The following is a 15,915-nucleotide window of genomic DNA, read 5'->3' as shown; positions in this document are numbered from 1 at the left end:
ATAAAAAATTTGTTATTTTTTTTTTTTTTTTATGTTGGCTTCATAAATTTAATAATTTATTATTGTCACCAGCATTGAATTTTCGACTCTTATAAAGTCTATTGCTACAGTCTTAGTAAAATGCATTTCAACGATAAACGTAAACGATAATTTGATTAACTTCGACATCGCACTTGGAAAATATATGTATTGAAAAATTATTATCGATAGGTACCTACCTAATAACTCACGATTCTCACTTCTTATTTGGAATGTATAAGATAATAAGATTTACTAAATAATATTTAAACTTAGGTAATAACTAATAACATTTAAAAAAATAGAGTCACGACTTTAAACTTGTTTATATACTTTATATATTTAATAGTATAAACTATCCGCGTTCAGTATTCTAAAGTTTTATCTGACCGTAAATAAAGTAGACGTTTCGCTTTTTTAATGCTCGACGTCGACTGTACAAAGTAACCTAGAACCACTAGATGGACATTGAATACAAAAATGACTGTTGACCCGATCAGATGATTTGGGGGAGGGAGAGGTAATTTTTTTTAAATTTTGATGTAATCTTTCCATAACTCAATTAGACTTATTTCTTATGATTAATATGATATTTCTATATTTTGTTATTTGTTATTATAATTTATAATATTAGTATAAATGCCTTAATCGTATTAAACATCGAATAATTTATATTATCTTCAATATAGATTATATCTATGTATTACAAAATTTACATTTTTTAATAGTTCTCTGTTTAGATTTAACTTCATTTTACTACAAAAATAATTATTTTTTAAAAAATAATATACAATTTACTCGAGGTTGAATCTAAGTATTTTAAAAGGGGTACTACGATTATTATTTTATATATTTATCAGACACAATAATTTTAGTAGAAAGATATAACATCTTAATGCGCAAAAAATAAAGGTTTATATTGATTCAAGAGGAAGGGGGAAGTTGTTAAGTTGTAATAAGCATACTCTACTTTTCCATCAAACTTTGTTTTGGTTTATCGATAGTATAGTTTAGTATATTTCTTTTTCCTTCACAACAAATTATATTTTTCAAATTTTGATAAACTTTTATTTAAAAAAAAATTATATGGAGTTAAGTATTTATAATTAACAATGGTTTCAAAAATAACTATTAATTTAACTACAATAATTAAATACTAAAGGTTAATCAATTTTCTAAAAATATTATAAAAAGAACACATTCAAATAATACTTACAAATTAAAGAAATATAGAGTTGTGTTGTTTAACTAATGTTATTAGTTATTAAAGAAAAAAAATAATTAGTTTAATTTTATTCATATAGTACACAATTGTAAGTTATACAAGTAGAATATTTTTTGATAAAATAAAATCAAAACACTTTATCTTAATAAATGTCACTCTTTTTCATATTATGGAGAAAAGATACAGATTAAGAATGTATTACGTAATACATAAATTTTAACAACAAGAGGTTACTAATATATTACTATTCATGTTGTTAAACAAAAGGTTGATTTTGACAGAAAATGGCAACACACTCTATGTTAGATTTGCTCATGAATAAACTATAACATAGAGTTTAGATAATATTGAATATTACTTTACTAATACATATAAAGTCAAGAATGTATATAAAATAAAAATGCATACGAAATTAAAACATTTTAATATTAAAAAAAAAAAAAAAAATGTTAGAGATTCAGACATCTGAAGACAAATATTAATAGAAACATAAATAAAACATAGAAATCTGAGGACTATCTATGGTATACATACTATAAATAGTTTAAAATTAATCTAAATATTTTTAAAATGTTATTTTGTATAGTAAATAATAATATATTAAATGGCAATAAGTTTTTAGTCTATGCAATTATGAAATATTTTGTGAATCGCAATTGAGTATAATCACTAACTTTGGTAAAATTTAACTTGATGTACATGCTGTTTAAAGTTCTCACTCTCTCTATTGATAGACTTTAAGATAATATAAGTAATGTTTAACACAATTTTTAAGTGTTAACAATAATTTATAAATTATAATACTTACAAAGAAGAATTGTAGAGAATGTACCATGCATGGAGAAAACTCAGTTATAAATAATGTATAGTAAATAAGGAAAAGGTTATATTTTTAAATTTATGATTTCTTAGTAGTGAAAATAAAATAGCATTTTTTGTATACAATTAAATTATTGTAATTTATTAAGTATTTATAATAATTTAATTATAAAATGCATATTAAAACATTAAAAAATAATACTGTGATGTTAACATTCAAATTGAGGTATATAAACTCAAAACGACTAAAAAAACCTGATGCAATTCATCATTTTAATATTTATTTTTTAGTATACTTGTGAACCATGCCCCCATATCTAGCTATGAAAGCGTTTATGTCAAACTTTTTCTTGCATCCTGCATAGTTCATATATCTAATTTTTCCAAAAATGTCTCGTTCTCGCCACCCTTGATCATGAATACCACATATTGACCACATACATCCAACAAACCCACTTGGGTCGCGACCATCCATGCTATACTTGTCATTGAGATAAATTGCATCAGCCAATGCTCTTTCTGGAGTATCAGTCCATTCCAATATTTTTTTTGCCCAGTACATGCGTAGGAAACCATGCATTTTGCCTTCCTTTACCATTTGTAACTGAGCAGAATTCCACAGATCATCATGCGTGCGTGAATTCTCCAACTCTTCTCTTGTATACACAAACATTCGTTTATCTTTTCTAAAAAATAAAATATACTCATTATGATTCATGACAGAAAGCAGTGTTATGTAAAAATTACCTATGATCGTTTAAGGTGATTTGAGCCCAATTTGGTGCACCATCAACCTTATCATACTTTGGGTTGTAGAAACAGAAGTTGTCAGAGAGTTCTCGTCGAATAATTGCTTCTTCTCTATAAGCTGCTACGCTCTCTGGGTACTTTTTTGATAGTTTACTAACTTCTAAGATACATCTTTGAGCTGATATTTGACCTGAAAATGATTAACATATAAACAAAAATAAAATATTTAACATTATATGTTAAATATGTCTATTCTTACCAAAATGCAACCAAGGTGACAATTTGCTAAGACCATCTTTTACTGGATTGTTTCGATCAATAGAATATTTTTGCAATCTCTTTTTTATAAAATTTTCCAATTCACTCATACCAGCTTTGAAACCAGCCTTCAGACCCGGCACTGATACAACACTACGGTCTACTTCTAGGGTTTTACCAGCTTCATCCCAATTTGTTGGCTAATAGTATTTAATTTAAAACATAAAATAAATTTAAATTTATTTTATTTGAAATAGGTAATTAATCTTATTAATTCTATTACATACCTGAGCTTTAAATTTACTTTGATATGGATGTTTGATCACTGGTGGGAATTCCGTCAAAAACTCTGGTAATTTGTTATTGATTTTGTTTCGTATAGTTCTTGCAGAATATTCTTGTTTATCAGATGCCTCCCAACAAGGAACAATATTATGAGCATCAACCTGTATTACTGGTACTTCAGATCCAATACGTTCAGCTAATTGTTGAGCCCATAACAAATGTTCTCGTACAGGCATGAAATCTACAACAATTGCTCCCAGTTTATGTTTCTTTACAAACTCTGGTAGTATGTCTGCTGCACAACCAATTAAGAAATGAAATTGAATATCTAATTCTTTACACTCAGTTTCTAATTCTTCCAAGCCTATTAAGAAAAAAAAAAATTAATACATGATGTAATATTTCAATTTTTTGTTAAAGAAACAGTATAGTTAAAACTTACAACACTTAATTAAAAGTATGACTACAACTTAACTAATTTCATCATTTAATGCATTGGCATGTGCACGGGTGCAGCACACGCAGCCTAGGCTGTATCTGCTCTTTCTATAATGCCAAATTTTTTTTTAATTTTTCTGCGTGTTTATGATATGATTATATTCTTTATGTTTAAAATTAAAACAATGATAAAATAGATAATCACTTATGGTGTTGACAAATATACAATGTACCTATTGGCTAAAAATGTTCCTTAAAATAAAAGTTATCAACAAACATCAACAAAATAGAAACAATATGTGCTGCACCTGATCGGGAACTCTGTGCATGCCTATGATTTAATGATAAACTTAGTAAATTTAGTTAAATATTTATGGACTAATACACTAATACCATATAATTATAATAAATACTAACAAAAATCAAAAACAGTAAATACTCTTTATAATGGTTGCTTTACTTTATAACCCATATATCAGTAAGTTCATTCACTGTAACAAAATAGTCATTCTCAATAATAAAATAATATTGTGTTATAAGTATTAATGCCAATGTTTCTAAGAACAACTACATTCTCTTATTATTTATGATTTGGTTATGATTGATATTGAATATTATTTTATTATTAAATATAATAAGAAAGTAATGCACTAACATTCAATCAGTGAATATGGAAATAAAAAGAGAACATTGTGCATAGATTTTGGCATTAATAAGTGTGATAGATTTTTTTTTATCTATTATTATATTATATTTATATAATTTTATTAGGTAAATTTTTAGGTATATAAAAAAAAAAAAATAAATAAATAAATACATGTAGGATGAATTTAATGAAAATAATTTTAAATATTATACATTAGAAACTAGTTTGTTTTAAATTCAAATAAAATATATTTATTCTTACCTTGAAATATATGTATATAATGTCGTAAGCTACAGTTTAAGAATTGTTTCAATCTACAAAATGTGATGTGTAATGAAACTTTGTTTTTGATTGCTAATTTTTGTGCATATAGCAATGCCCAATTATCTGAACAAAATTTAATTAAATAATATAATAGATATTATGAAATAATATTTAATATTTAATTTACCATGAATACGTTCATCTCTGAATGTCCAATAAATAATTCCTTCGGCCCATTCAGGGACTTCTTTTAGTTCAGATAACACACGCACGCGTTTCTTATTAAATTTGAATTCCATTATAGAAGGAGCTGTCTATAAAAATACATTTTGTTATAAAATATGTATTAATTAACTAAAGATTTATCTTACTTTCTTACGCTCGGCTTCTATATCTTTTAAAAAATTATCAGTTTTGGAAGTGCTAACTTCAGGACTTGTTTTCTTAAATTTTTTGGTGGGTGGCGATTTTTCAGACATTGTAAGTATTAAACTAAACAAATCAACATTAATTTAATTTATATATTAACAATATAATCAAGTAGTAGAAAGGTATCTAGATTTGTTAATTTGATTGTTGATTATCATTTATAGTTGTTATAGTCAAATGCTATTTAATGTTTTTTTTTAAATTTATTTATATATAAATATCCTTATATTATAATAAAAATATATATACAAAATCCTTATATTCGTAAATAGATATAAACACATTAAAAACGAATTTTCAACTAATAAACTAATAATTGGTATAAATACTATAAAGTACCTACCTGTAGCTTTTAATAGTATTTTTAAGTTACAAGTTAAATATTTCTGAATGAACTGCAAAGTGAGATGTCGTTAAACGGATGATTGTAAAAGGTATTAGGTACTTGTAATTTTCAAAATGCTTACAATTTAAATTATTTTGTGTTTGTTTATGATATATAAATAATTTATTATTAAGAACCATAAAATATTGATTTTTGTTATTGTTTATGTCGTGGAAAGAATGATTTAATTAAATAGGTACATTAATTTTACAATTATTTGGAATTTTCCAAAGCTATAACTTGTTACCGCTGATAAGGAATTGGTTGATACCGTAGAGTTTGATAAATTGCATAAACTAGAAATATTAAGGAATTTCTTTTAATAGCCAAATACAATTATTGTGTAATAATTTACAAATTAATCGATATGACAATGTTTTGGTGACTTAAGTATTAGTTTGTAACATGTAAATGAACATTAGTGTGTTTGAATTTAATCTGAAAATTATATTACAGGAATGTATGAACGGTTTTGATCGGTGTATTTCTGTATATGGAAGTGAGGCGCGAATACAATGATCACTATTTTAAATTCACTCAAAACGAATACCTAAAAATATTATATCATCTGAAAAAACTTTTGAATTTAGGTAAGTCACAAAGGTCGAATAGATTTTAATTTTGAAAATTGATTTTGATTCATTAATATTTAATTATATGTTTTAAAAGAAGCGATTTTTAATATTTCAAAATATTATTTGTATTAGGTATAAATTAATTTAACACAATATAAATAATAATATAATAAAATGCAAAAATTAAAAAATAAAAACCTTATTTTTACGTTTGTTGATATTTTGTTTGGAAAAACTAATAGGTATTGAATATTAAATTTAAACACAGATTTGGACACAGCTTCCATTATGTTCTTATCATATATTTGGTTTATTTTGATGTCCTTATTAGTTTTGTCAAATAACCATATAGGTATACATGAGTTTAAAAAAAAATCACAAGAGTGTGATAGGTTAGGTTATTAAATATTTGACATAGTGATATATCTACCGATTTAACTTTTTGATATACATTATAGGTGTTTAACTATTGTGGATTTGCAATATTGCAACACATATAATATGGTATATTGACAGTTCAGATAAAGTAGTACCTAGACGCTCATTAGTAAGTATTGAATACCTCGATAATTCTCTTTGAATATTAATAAAAACATTCTAACAAATATTTATATTAAAATGTATAGCTTATATGTTACACATCCACAGTATAAATATATCATATAAAATATGCTCGGATAATATTATAGGGTGACAGACTGTCATCACTTAAAATTGTTTACAATGATTTATCATTGAATTCAAATTTCATACATACATTATAATATAGCGACTTACTCAATCATTCGGTAGAGTCGACGCTTAATGTTCAGTAGAACGGTTGCTTATACTTTTATCCTTTTTCTATGTATTATCGTTGCCATATTTACGGCTGAACACAACACATATTTTTTGTCGTAGTTAACTACGTACTATTATTTCATACTTTACGTATCAAAATTTATAACTGTAAACACTACATTTATTTACAAATTTCAACACCTAACACATAATTCGTGATTTGAAAACATACCGATGGCCTGTAACAACAACGATGTACTTAAAGAAAACGGTGGCAAGAGATCTAAAAAAGGCGTTAGTGATAATTTGTCGTCGTGCAGTGGGACGGCTAAACGGAAGCATAAGATCGAATCAGTCAGACTCAGTGGCCCGAAAACCGTGAAGATCGTTAGCACGAACACGTTGAGCGTTGGCGTTGAAAAGTCGTCTAAGGACGCGAAAGTTAAGTCGTCTAGCAGAAAGTTGTGTCGAGGTAACGGCAAGAACTCGGTTGGCACTTTGGATCAGGCGATCCGAAAAAAACACATATTTACTGCGGTGGCCAAAATGCCAGCCGAGATTCAGATGAAGTTGATCAAGAATGGCTGGATTGGCAAAATTACGACCGATGACAACAGTTTCAATCGGAACGGTGAGTACCTCTTCGCTGAACTGAATTCACAGAATGCGTATTATAGAATTAAACATTGAACTAAGTATTATATTTTGGTTTAGCAGTACCTTCAATATTATAATATATAAATAGTTCAAAGTTAACAGAAAATAGATAATACTTTTCGTCAAAAACCAACTTAAAAAATGTGTGGTTTCTATCGGGGCACCTGAATTGCGTCTCGTGAAAAAGGTCTACACGAATTGCGTCCTACTAAATTGGTTAGGTAGCAGAAATTTTATTTTATTTTCAGGGGTTCTCCGTGGTGTATTAATTATAAGGGAGTCTGGGCTCTGATATTATGTTATAATTGTTATTTATTTATATATTATATTATGGACTATATTGATTTTGATTATATTTAAATTTAAGTGATTTAACGTTTATATAATTTTTTATTAAATTTGATAAATAATTTTAATTGACTTGTGATTTTATTTATAATTGTTATTTATTTATTTTTGTTAGTTATTTAAGAACCCCTGATTAAAATACACAAATTACATCCTGGATTTTTTGAGGCGCAATTCGTGTGCTCCCGTTTTTATTAATGTTTAACGATTTAAATAAATTATTCTGATACAAAAATTACGAACAAACCATTTAATTTTAATCGAACACTTAATTATCTTATATATATGAATACTGCCGAACAAGTACTAAACAATATTATAGATTTAATTAGACCGAAAAAATCTGCATTTATTTAAAATTGTTAGCGATCACATTTTTATTGCTCATTGTTGTTAATTATAATTTAAATAGGTAGGTTTTAAGTAAACTAACCTATTTGCTTTGATTGAATAGTTAAAAGTTCTTGTAATATGAAAATATAACACATAATATGCACTATGACGCCAGAAATAATATAAGCTACACTGCACGTACTCATAATTGTAGAGTTTAAAATAATAAAGGGATAAGATTTTTCTTTGATACTATAAGGACAAAAAATGTATACATATTTAAAAAAAAGAGAAAGAGAAAGATTTTTTAATTAATTTAAATATTTAAATATATTTGCTTAATTATTATTATATTAGTGATATAGAAATTATTCAACTTACATATAAAAAATAATTTAAATAGAATTTGTACTAGATAAATGTAAATCGTTAAATATTATAGTTTAAAATTGAAATACTGTTTTAATATAATGTAATAACAGAAAATTAATTGTTATAATATTACTTAATTTAGTTCTATATAGAGTACCTATTAATTTAAATCGAAGCATTTGGAGTGGTTTAATGAATGTATCTTTCAATGACTAAATGCTAGTCACGTTCGTGGTTCGACTTTAACGTAGCAACCATCAACTAATTTAAGTGTCATTAAAAACATTAATCTTAGGTCTTCTGGTGTAGGACATCTGTCAGACGGGAAAAATTTTATTTTTCTCACTAGTGTGGAAATTACAGTTTTTATTTGAAGCATAGCATATTTGATCCCGATACAATTTCTAAACCCTGCACCGAATGGAATATATGCATACGAATGTCGACTACCACAAACGTCGGGCAAGAAGTTATCCGGGTTAAACTTTTCTGAATCTGTATAATACAATGGACTCGATTGTAAAAATATTGGGCAAATAATTAGCGCAGCACCTTAAAATTTGTAATTCACATTTTTTAATACACTGTAAATATATGTTCGTTTTAAAATTACCAGCTGGGCACATGTATTCTCCTATTTTTATATCTTCATTTAATCTTCTGCCGAGAAATGGCAATGGAGGGAAAAGTCGCAATGTCTCTTTGATTACCATTTCGACGTATTTCATTTGTTGAAAATCTCTATAAGTAGGTGTTCTATTATGATCTCCATTTAAAAATATTGATTGTAATTCTTCAAATACCTGTAACTCAATTAAATTAACGGAGTTTAATTATACATAATGCAAATATTGATAAGTAAAGTATAGTATGTGCCTTATTTTGTACGTCCTGATGATGAGCTAACATGAAAATAATACAAGTAATCGCCATTGTGGTTGTTTCTTGTCCTCCTGAAATATTAATGTTATTTCATATAATTTAATTTTAGATTAAATAAGTAATAGAAAGTATAATAACAAATTATTATATTAGTTATTGTATAAATAATATATCTATATAATTAATAATTATATTTATAGGTTTATATTTTTCTTTAATACATAATGGCATAAAAATGAAAAAATATTTGAAATTTTAAAATTTATGAAAGTGATTAGGTTAGACTTAGATAGCTAATTAATTTAAAATATTTCTCGATGTTTAATTTCATTGGAACAATAACAAAAAAAAATTTGGATTAACTATTATTAGGTATTCTAATATTTACCAATCATAACTGTAACAATTTCGTCTCGTATTTGTTTGTGGTCCATTTTATGAGAGCTTCTTAAAAGAATTTCTAAAACGGTTTTTGGTTTTGGGCAACAGTCTTCATCTTCTTTTTCTATTTTTATATCAATATTATCTATTTTTTGGGTAAATTCAATAATTTTTTTTTTTATGATTTCATCTGTAAATTCGTTTATGATTTTTTGACTTTGATCGTGTTTACGTTTCACTGATGAAAATCGAAATAATGTGTTGTTTAAGTACCACGGGTGTGTAATTCTATACTCCCATGCCTAAAATAAGTGGTGAATTATTTAATGATATAAGCTTATTGATGTTGTATGAATAATTGAATAAGTATCTGATAAAATATAATTAACATACATGCATTGCAGTTTGTAGATGTTCAACAAATTGATTGCAGCCGCCTGTTTGAGCATTAAATGTTACACCTAAAGCTGTTTTTCCGATCATTTCCATTGTGGCCATACTAACAGGACCACTAATATTACATTCATTTGATTTTAAGATACACTTTTCTTGAAGTATTTCGGCAAGTACGTTTGCTTCTTGGTAAAATATTGGTATAAATGAATTTATTGACGAAAAACTAAAACCTCTAATCACTATTTTTCTTAAATAATACAGATAAAAAAATGTATATTATTTTCTGCCGTATTGTTCAACTCTGAATAACTTGGTTAAACGTTAATTTTCTATTAATTTTCTATTTTTAACTAATTAGTAAATTCAATTATCACGTAGTATTTCAAATATATAATAATTTACCTGTTATTTTTCCATTTTTCAATGTCGTCAATGGAAAATATTCCTTGGCCCATGATGGATTCTTGTAAAACCATATAATCTTTCGATTTTCTTAAACATTTTGGATTGCTAAGAACTAATTTTATATCTTCAAGTCTCGTAAGTACAATATATAAATTATTAAAAAGCCAGAATTTAATTATAAATTTTTCATACCTAAAATAAATTTAAAAAATATCAAAAAATTATACATACATAGTACCTACATATACATACATGTCAATCAAGATAGCCTATTTTTTAATTTTGGTTACGTGAATGTTTAACGTTTATAGTAATTGTAAATCATACATTATTATATTTGTGGTTTCATATGAAGGGTACGATAAAAAATATGTATAAAAATAATAGAATCAATGTTTTAAAAACTATTAAAAACTTAAACTTACATTCGGTATTCTCTTAGTAAATTTTTGATTAATTTTTCTGGTTCTTGTAAGAACAACGGTAACATACCAATAAGAAACCATCCATTTGGCCCTGGTATTCGATTGGCTAATATTCTATCACGTCTGCTTTTAAGTATTAATATCACTATAATTATAACCAGTATAGATGAAAGTATGGTAAAAGTTAGGTATTCCATATTTGATCGATATTTAATCTGCAAACATTTTTTTATTTTACCGATTAATATTTTAAGTACAATAATGTCATATTATACTATAATATATAACTATATAACTATGGTTTTTAGTTTAGATATTTATTAAAGAGAATTAATAAATTCATTTTTATTTTATATTTTTTATGTAAAATAATACAGATTTTAAAAATATCACATTTGAAGTTTAAATCTGACTGAAATTCAATATTTATGTAAAAAATAACGATTTTAATTATTTTGTTGCGATTTAAAAATATTTGTGTGGGAAGTAAAAACTTTTATGTATATTATTATATGTATAAAAATATTTAGATTAATTTTATGTTATTGCTAATTTATAGTTCATATTATATTAGGGTAGTATAAACGCATTTAGTTTTATGATAATAGACTCATAAATCGTCGCCACTCAAAATTGTTTTTAGAGTGTATAAAGATTTATAATTGAATTCAAATTTAACTTGTCCATTTCAGCAAGTTATTTAATAAGAAAATATACTCGAATCCTACTGTATTGATAACCGATTACCTACTATCCTTCTTTTTTTAAATTAAATTAATTTTATTCTGATTTTGCTAATATGTATGATAAATAAATTAAGCTATCTAGTATGTTAAATAAATTAATGTATAAGTATAAAATAGTTGTGAATGTTATATATTTAAATATTTTTTGGTTACTTTTAGAAGAAATTAAGTTTGATTAAATTTTGTTTTACACTTACGCATAATATAAGGTATCCGTATAACTATCTACAAACGTTTTGGCTCTTGATGAATAAGAGTGTAACAAATTTATTTCTACAAATTAAAATAGAGTTGATTGGTCACGTAAAAACGAATTTAACTAAAAACTACCAATAAAGTATTTTAAATTTTGGACACCGGAGGGTTCTGCGCGAATATTTTGCTCTAGTAGTGACAACATAATAATAAAAAAACAACTTGTTGTTTAGGCTATAACATAAAATTCTACTTCATTCATATTTTTGCTTCTATTGCTATTTTTTGTCTATCTTTGATAATATGTTTCTATGTTTGGTTATTGCTTACGTAACTTATTCATTCTATAGTTGAAACACAATAATATTGTATCAGCATTTTATACTTAATTTACCAAATATTGAAAAAATTAAATGCATGTTAATATATTATGCTAGCTTACGGGGAACTGTCTCAAAGTGTTTTATTAGCATTAACAAAAAATAACTATTTCAGTCTAAAATTTTGAAAATAATATTCTGTATGTATTTCTATTTTTATTCAGTATTACACTTTTTTTCTTTTCGATGAACAATAAACAATTAATTTTACTACCTATACTAGATTATATTATAATTAAATTTACTTGTTATGGGCAGCCGTAAATTTACGTCCCTGAATCAATATAATTTTATAGGCCATGAAGTTTGTACTATTTGACGTAGTTTCAAGTTAAGCGAGGTCACATGGAAGACAATATTTAATTTTATTTAAAAACTATATATTGTAATAACTGTAATTTTTCTTATATTTTTTTCTTATTATAATGTTATAGCACTATGACTTGTATTTAAATAATAATTATTACAATTACTAAAAACTATAATAGAATATTTGATATAAATTTGTATTATGTTTTTATTTGAGTTAACCATTCTTTATAATAATTTAATCAACAAACAATGTTTGATTATACTTTTAAAATGTAGATAGTATTTTTAAAGTTTTCAAACAAAACTTTTTTTTTTATAGGTATTAAAAAAAATTGGTACCCACTTATATCATAGTATCATAGTTAAACAATTTAAATTAAAAAAAAAAAAAAAAGATTATGCCAAGTTAAGTCAAATATGTTTGGAACTTAGAATATACAAATATATGTAAAATAGAATGTCATATTATGTTAGATCCTGTCACCTTAATTGCATTTGATGTCACTTGAAATAGTACAATCTGACAACATTGTTTGGATCGATTGTATATATATTTGCACAAATAATGAACTATTAGTCCTGCCGTTAAGTCTTGGAAAATTGAATTCTACAAAATGTCATATTATGTTTATTTTTTCAAATCGCCATAGCAGTAGATGATGTCAATCTATAAATATTTCTTGTGTTATAAATTAATATTTATTAACTCATATACTCATATACTATCAAGTATCTATGAGCATTTGGGATGGGCTGCAGCCACTGTAGTGACTACTGCATTTATTGACGATGGCTGATTATAGCCATTTTTGTATTCAACTGAATCGGTTTGTATGCAATTTATAATATGAATACTGTGTATAGATACCGCTGCCGAGGTGATATCGCTGCATAATAACGTGGAGCGTGTTAAAGGGGTCGTCAAACGTTACGAGTCTGGTCTGATGTGGACGGACGCGCGCAGAGATGGCGTTAACTGGATGACGCTGCGCCCGGACGTTGTAGTCAACCGGTTCCCGAGGGACGACAATGCTCCTTTGAAGCTGTGTGGCCGCGCCCTAGCAGGGAGATCCGAATTTGACGACCACTACCCGAGGGCGTACCTGGCGCGCACCGAAGGAATTCACGCGGACAGCTTCATCGCGGACTACTCGTTAACCGCTTGCGTATCGTTGTTGCGGGCATTCGTGGACGGCGGTCACCAATCCATGTGCGACAAAAACGGTCAAGTGAGTATACGCCACTCGCAAAACTGTTTCTTCGTCTATTAACTAAGGTTCATAGTATTTGTATATATTTTGTAAATTTTGGTATGTGGTATATTCGAGATCAATATTTGTTTTTGTTTTTAATTGATCGATTTTGTTTTTTTTTTTTTTTGTCCATTTAGTTTGTTTGTTTATCTTCAGATTTCAATTAACATTTTTCTAGTTCGTTGTATTTATTTTTTTGTTATTCTATTTTATTGTTATGTTGGATTGCTAGATTAGAAGAAAATTATTTTTACAATACTGTGTTAAATTTGGATCACGGAGTTTTTTACAATTCATAATTATATTATTTTTATTATGTTGATAGGTTTTTTAGTTTTAGAATATTCGAGATTTTATAATTAATATCAGAAATAATTTAATTTGTCTTATTGTTAGAGCATCATACTGTATGCTTCATGTGATCTTAGACTAATAAGTGGAAGGTTAGTTTATGTTATTATATAACCGATGTCCGATTACTGTTTTGAATGTATGTATACGTTACGCTGAATTTATGAAATTGCCTATTATATACGAAATCGGCAACTTAAAGTACTTAATACTGTCATTGCGTGAAATCGGCAAACCCGTCTTAGAAAAATATAAAATATAATACTAAATATGAATGAATGTGTTGTATTCATTACATTATATAAATAGTTGAAATATAATAAAATCACTGTAATAAAAATTATGTATCAAAAGTAAAAATTGAAAGTCATAAAATTATAATATTAGTGTAGATACATCTAATCGTTATATTTATTATATTTATACATAATAGGCAATCGTAGGCGGCACGCCGAATTATAGACTCTTTTCCTGCATGTAAATTATTTGATGTGCGATTCGATGTGGTAACGTCGATATCCTTATTCGATCCTAGTACTGACCCTAATCGAACAAGATCCTGTAAAGAACATTCATTTGGTTGAATAGTGCAGGGATTAGAGAAAGTCTTTGTAGCAGTCAAACTGTTCCGCTCCTCAGTCATAGTGCTCAGAATCCTTAATACAGTGACATATGAGTGACATTAGAAAAATTAAACGCGATCGAAAATACGCGGCGCGACTAACGTCATGTTAAAGATATATAGTGTGGTAACGTATAATATTGATTACCATTATTTGTAATTATACATAATATGTTACCGAATTCATGCGATTTAAGAATAAGAATGTTAATTTAGAAATAAGAAATCAAATTGCCGATTTCAGAATTTGGAGCTGTTGCCGATTTTCGTCGCACAGCGTATGCCGGATTTCATATAATCTATACAATACATGATAGCCATATACACATTTAAATTATTTTTAGGCATATAGATTATTTTTATTTTTATTCAACCAGGCTTAAAATCAGAATTATTTAAAGCTGAACATAATCATAATAATAATAATAATTAATAATATCAAAATTTTAATACAATTTTCGTATTTTTATATTTCCTGGCATACTTCAAAGGTTATCGACCCCTCACGTGTATCTCCGTCTTACATACAAACATGATCAATTTTCGTTCAACAGAATCTATTTCATGTTGTTAGCTTTAATATTGAGGGCCTAAATTTACTGATCAAAGTCTAAAGGTAAGAATTTATCTAATGCATCACTTAGGCTTTACCCGATATTTTAATTTTCAACTGAGTTAAAGCTAGTAAATATTAAACTTTAAGATACTCATAACTGCTTTACAATTAATTAATAAAAGCCTATGATGGCCTAGATAAAATTTACCTTTAATAGGTAAATTTACTTTAATACAGTTAACTACATGAAAGATTCTGTTGAACGAAAATTTGTTGTGTTGTATGTATGGGGCATGGAGATATCTGGCGGTCATCTCTGAGCTATCCTAAAAACTAATTAAATTAAATACATAAATAGATTAACGATCAGATTGAATTAACATAGATTGTATATTCGGTAGTAAGCATGCAACTGAACGAAGTATACTG

General features: G+C 26.5%; 2 protein-coding genes across 9 annotated transcripts in view; one reads left to right on the top strand and one right to left on the bottom strand.

Moving 5' to 3' along the window:
• Positions 1–2,218: 2,218 nt before the first annotated feature.
• Positions 2,219–15,915, bottom strand: part of LOC112593006 (deoxyribodipyrimidine photo-lyase) — a 29,416-nt gene continuing 15,719 nt past the window's right edge. Inside the window, exons 1-9 of one of the 8 annotated variants that reach the window (XM_025337204.1) lie at positions 13,573–13,654; positions 13,189–13,371; positions 11,072–11,286; positions 10,644–10,838; positions 10,239–10,488; positions 9,853–10,147; positions 9,459–9,535; positions 9,196–9,385; positions 8,806–9,134 (exon numbers count right to left, since the gene is read on the bottom strand). In XM_025337204.1, coding sequence (XP_025192989.1) covers positions 8,806–9,134; positions 9,196–9,385; positions 9,459–9,535; positions 9,853–10,147; positions 10,239–10,488; positions 10,644–10,838; positions 11,072–11,268 — 1,533 coding nt within the window. In that variant the 5' untranslated portion in view covers positions 11,269–11,286; positions 13,189–13,371; positions 13,573–13,654. Of the gene's footprint in view, positions 2,749–2,809; positions 3,003–3,071; positions 3,271–3,357; positions 3,720–4,700; positions 4,827–4,890; positions 5,018–5,074; positions 5,196–5,475; positions 5,643–6,869; positions 7,028–8,739; positions 9,386–9,458; positions 9,536–9,852; positions 10,148–10,238; positions 10,489–10,643; positions 10,839–11,071; positions 11,287–13,188; positions 13,655–15,915 lie in introns of those variants that run through there. The other 7 variants (XM_025337202.1, XM_025337205.1, XM_025337206.1 and 4 more) reach the window with 7 other exon arrangements.
• On the top strand, positions 7,087–14,259 carry LOC112593009. The gene is made up of 2 exons (XM_025337211.1): positions 7,087–7,503; positions 13,569–14,259. Exons 1-2 carry the CDS (start codon positions 7,107–7,109, stop codon positions 13,973–13,975), a joined length of 804 nt encoding a protein of 267 aa, XP_025192996.1. The 5' UTR covers positions 7,087–7,106; the 3' UTR covers positions 13,976–14,259.

The sequence above is a fragment of the Melanaphis sacchari genome, unplaced genomic scaffold (genome assembly GCF_002803265.2).
Source record: "Melanaphis sacchari strain LSU unplaced genomic scaffold, SCAv2.0 Contig19_pilon_pilon, whole genome shotgun sequence".
NCBI lineage: Eukaryota > Metazoa > Arthropoda > Insecta > Hemiptera > Aphididae > Melanaphis > Melanaphis sacchari.
Note: the sequence above shows the minus strand (reverse complement) of the source record. Positions and strands in the feature narration are given on the sequence as shown.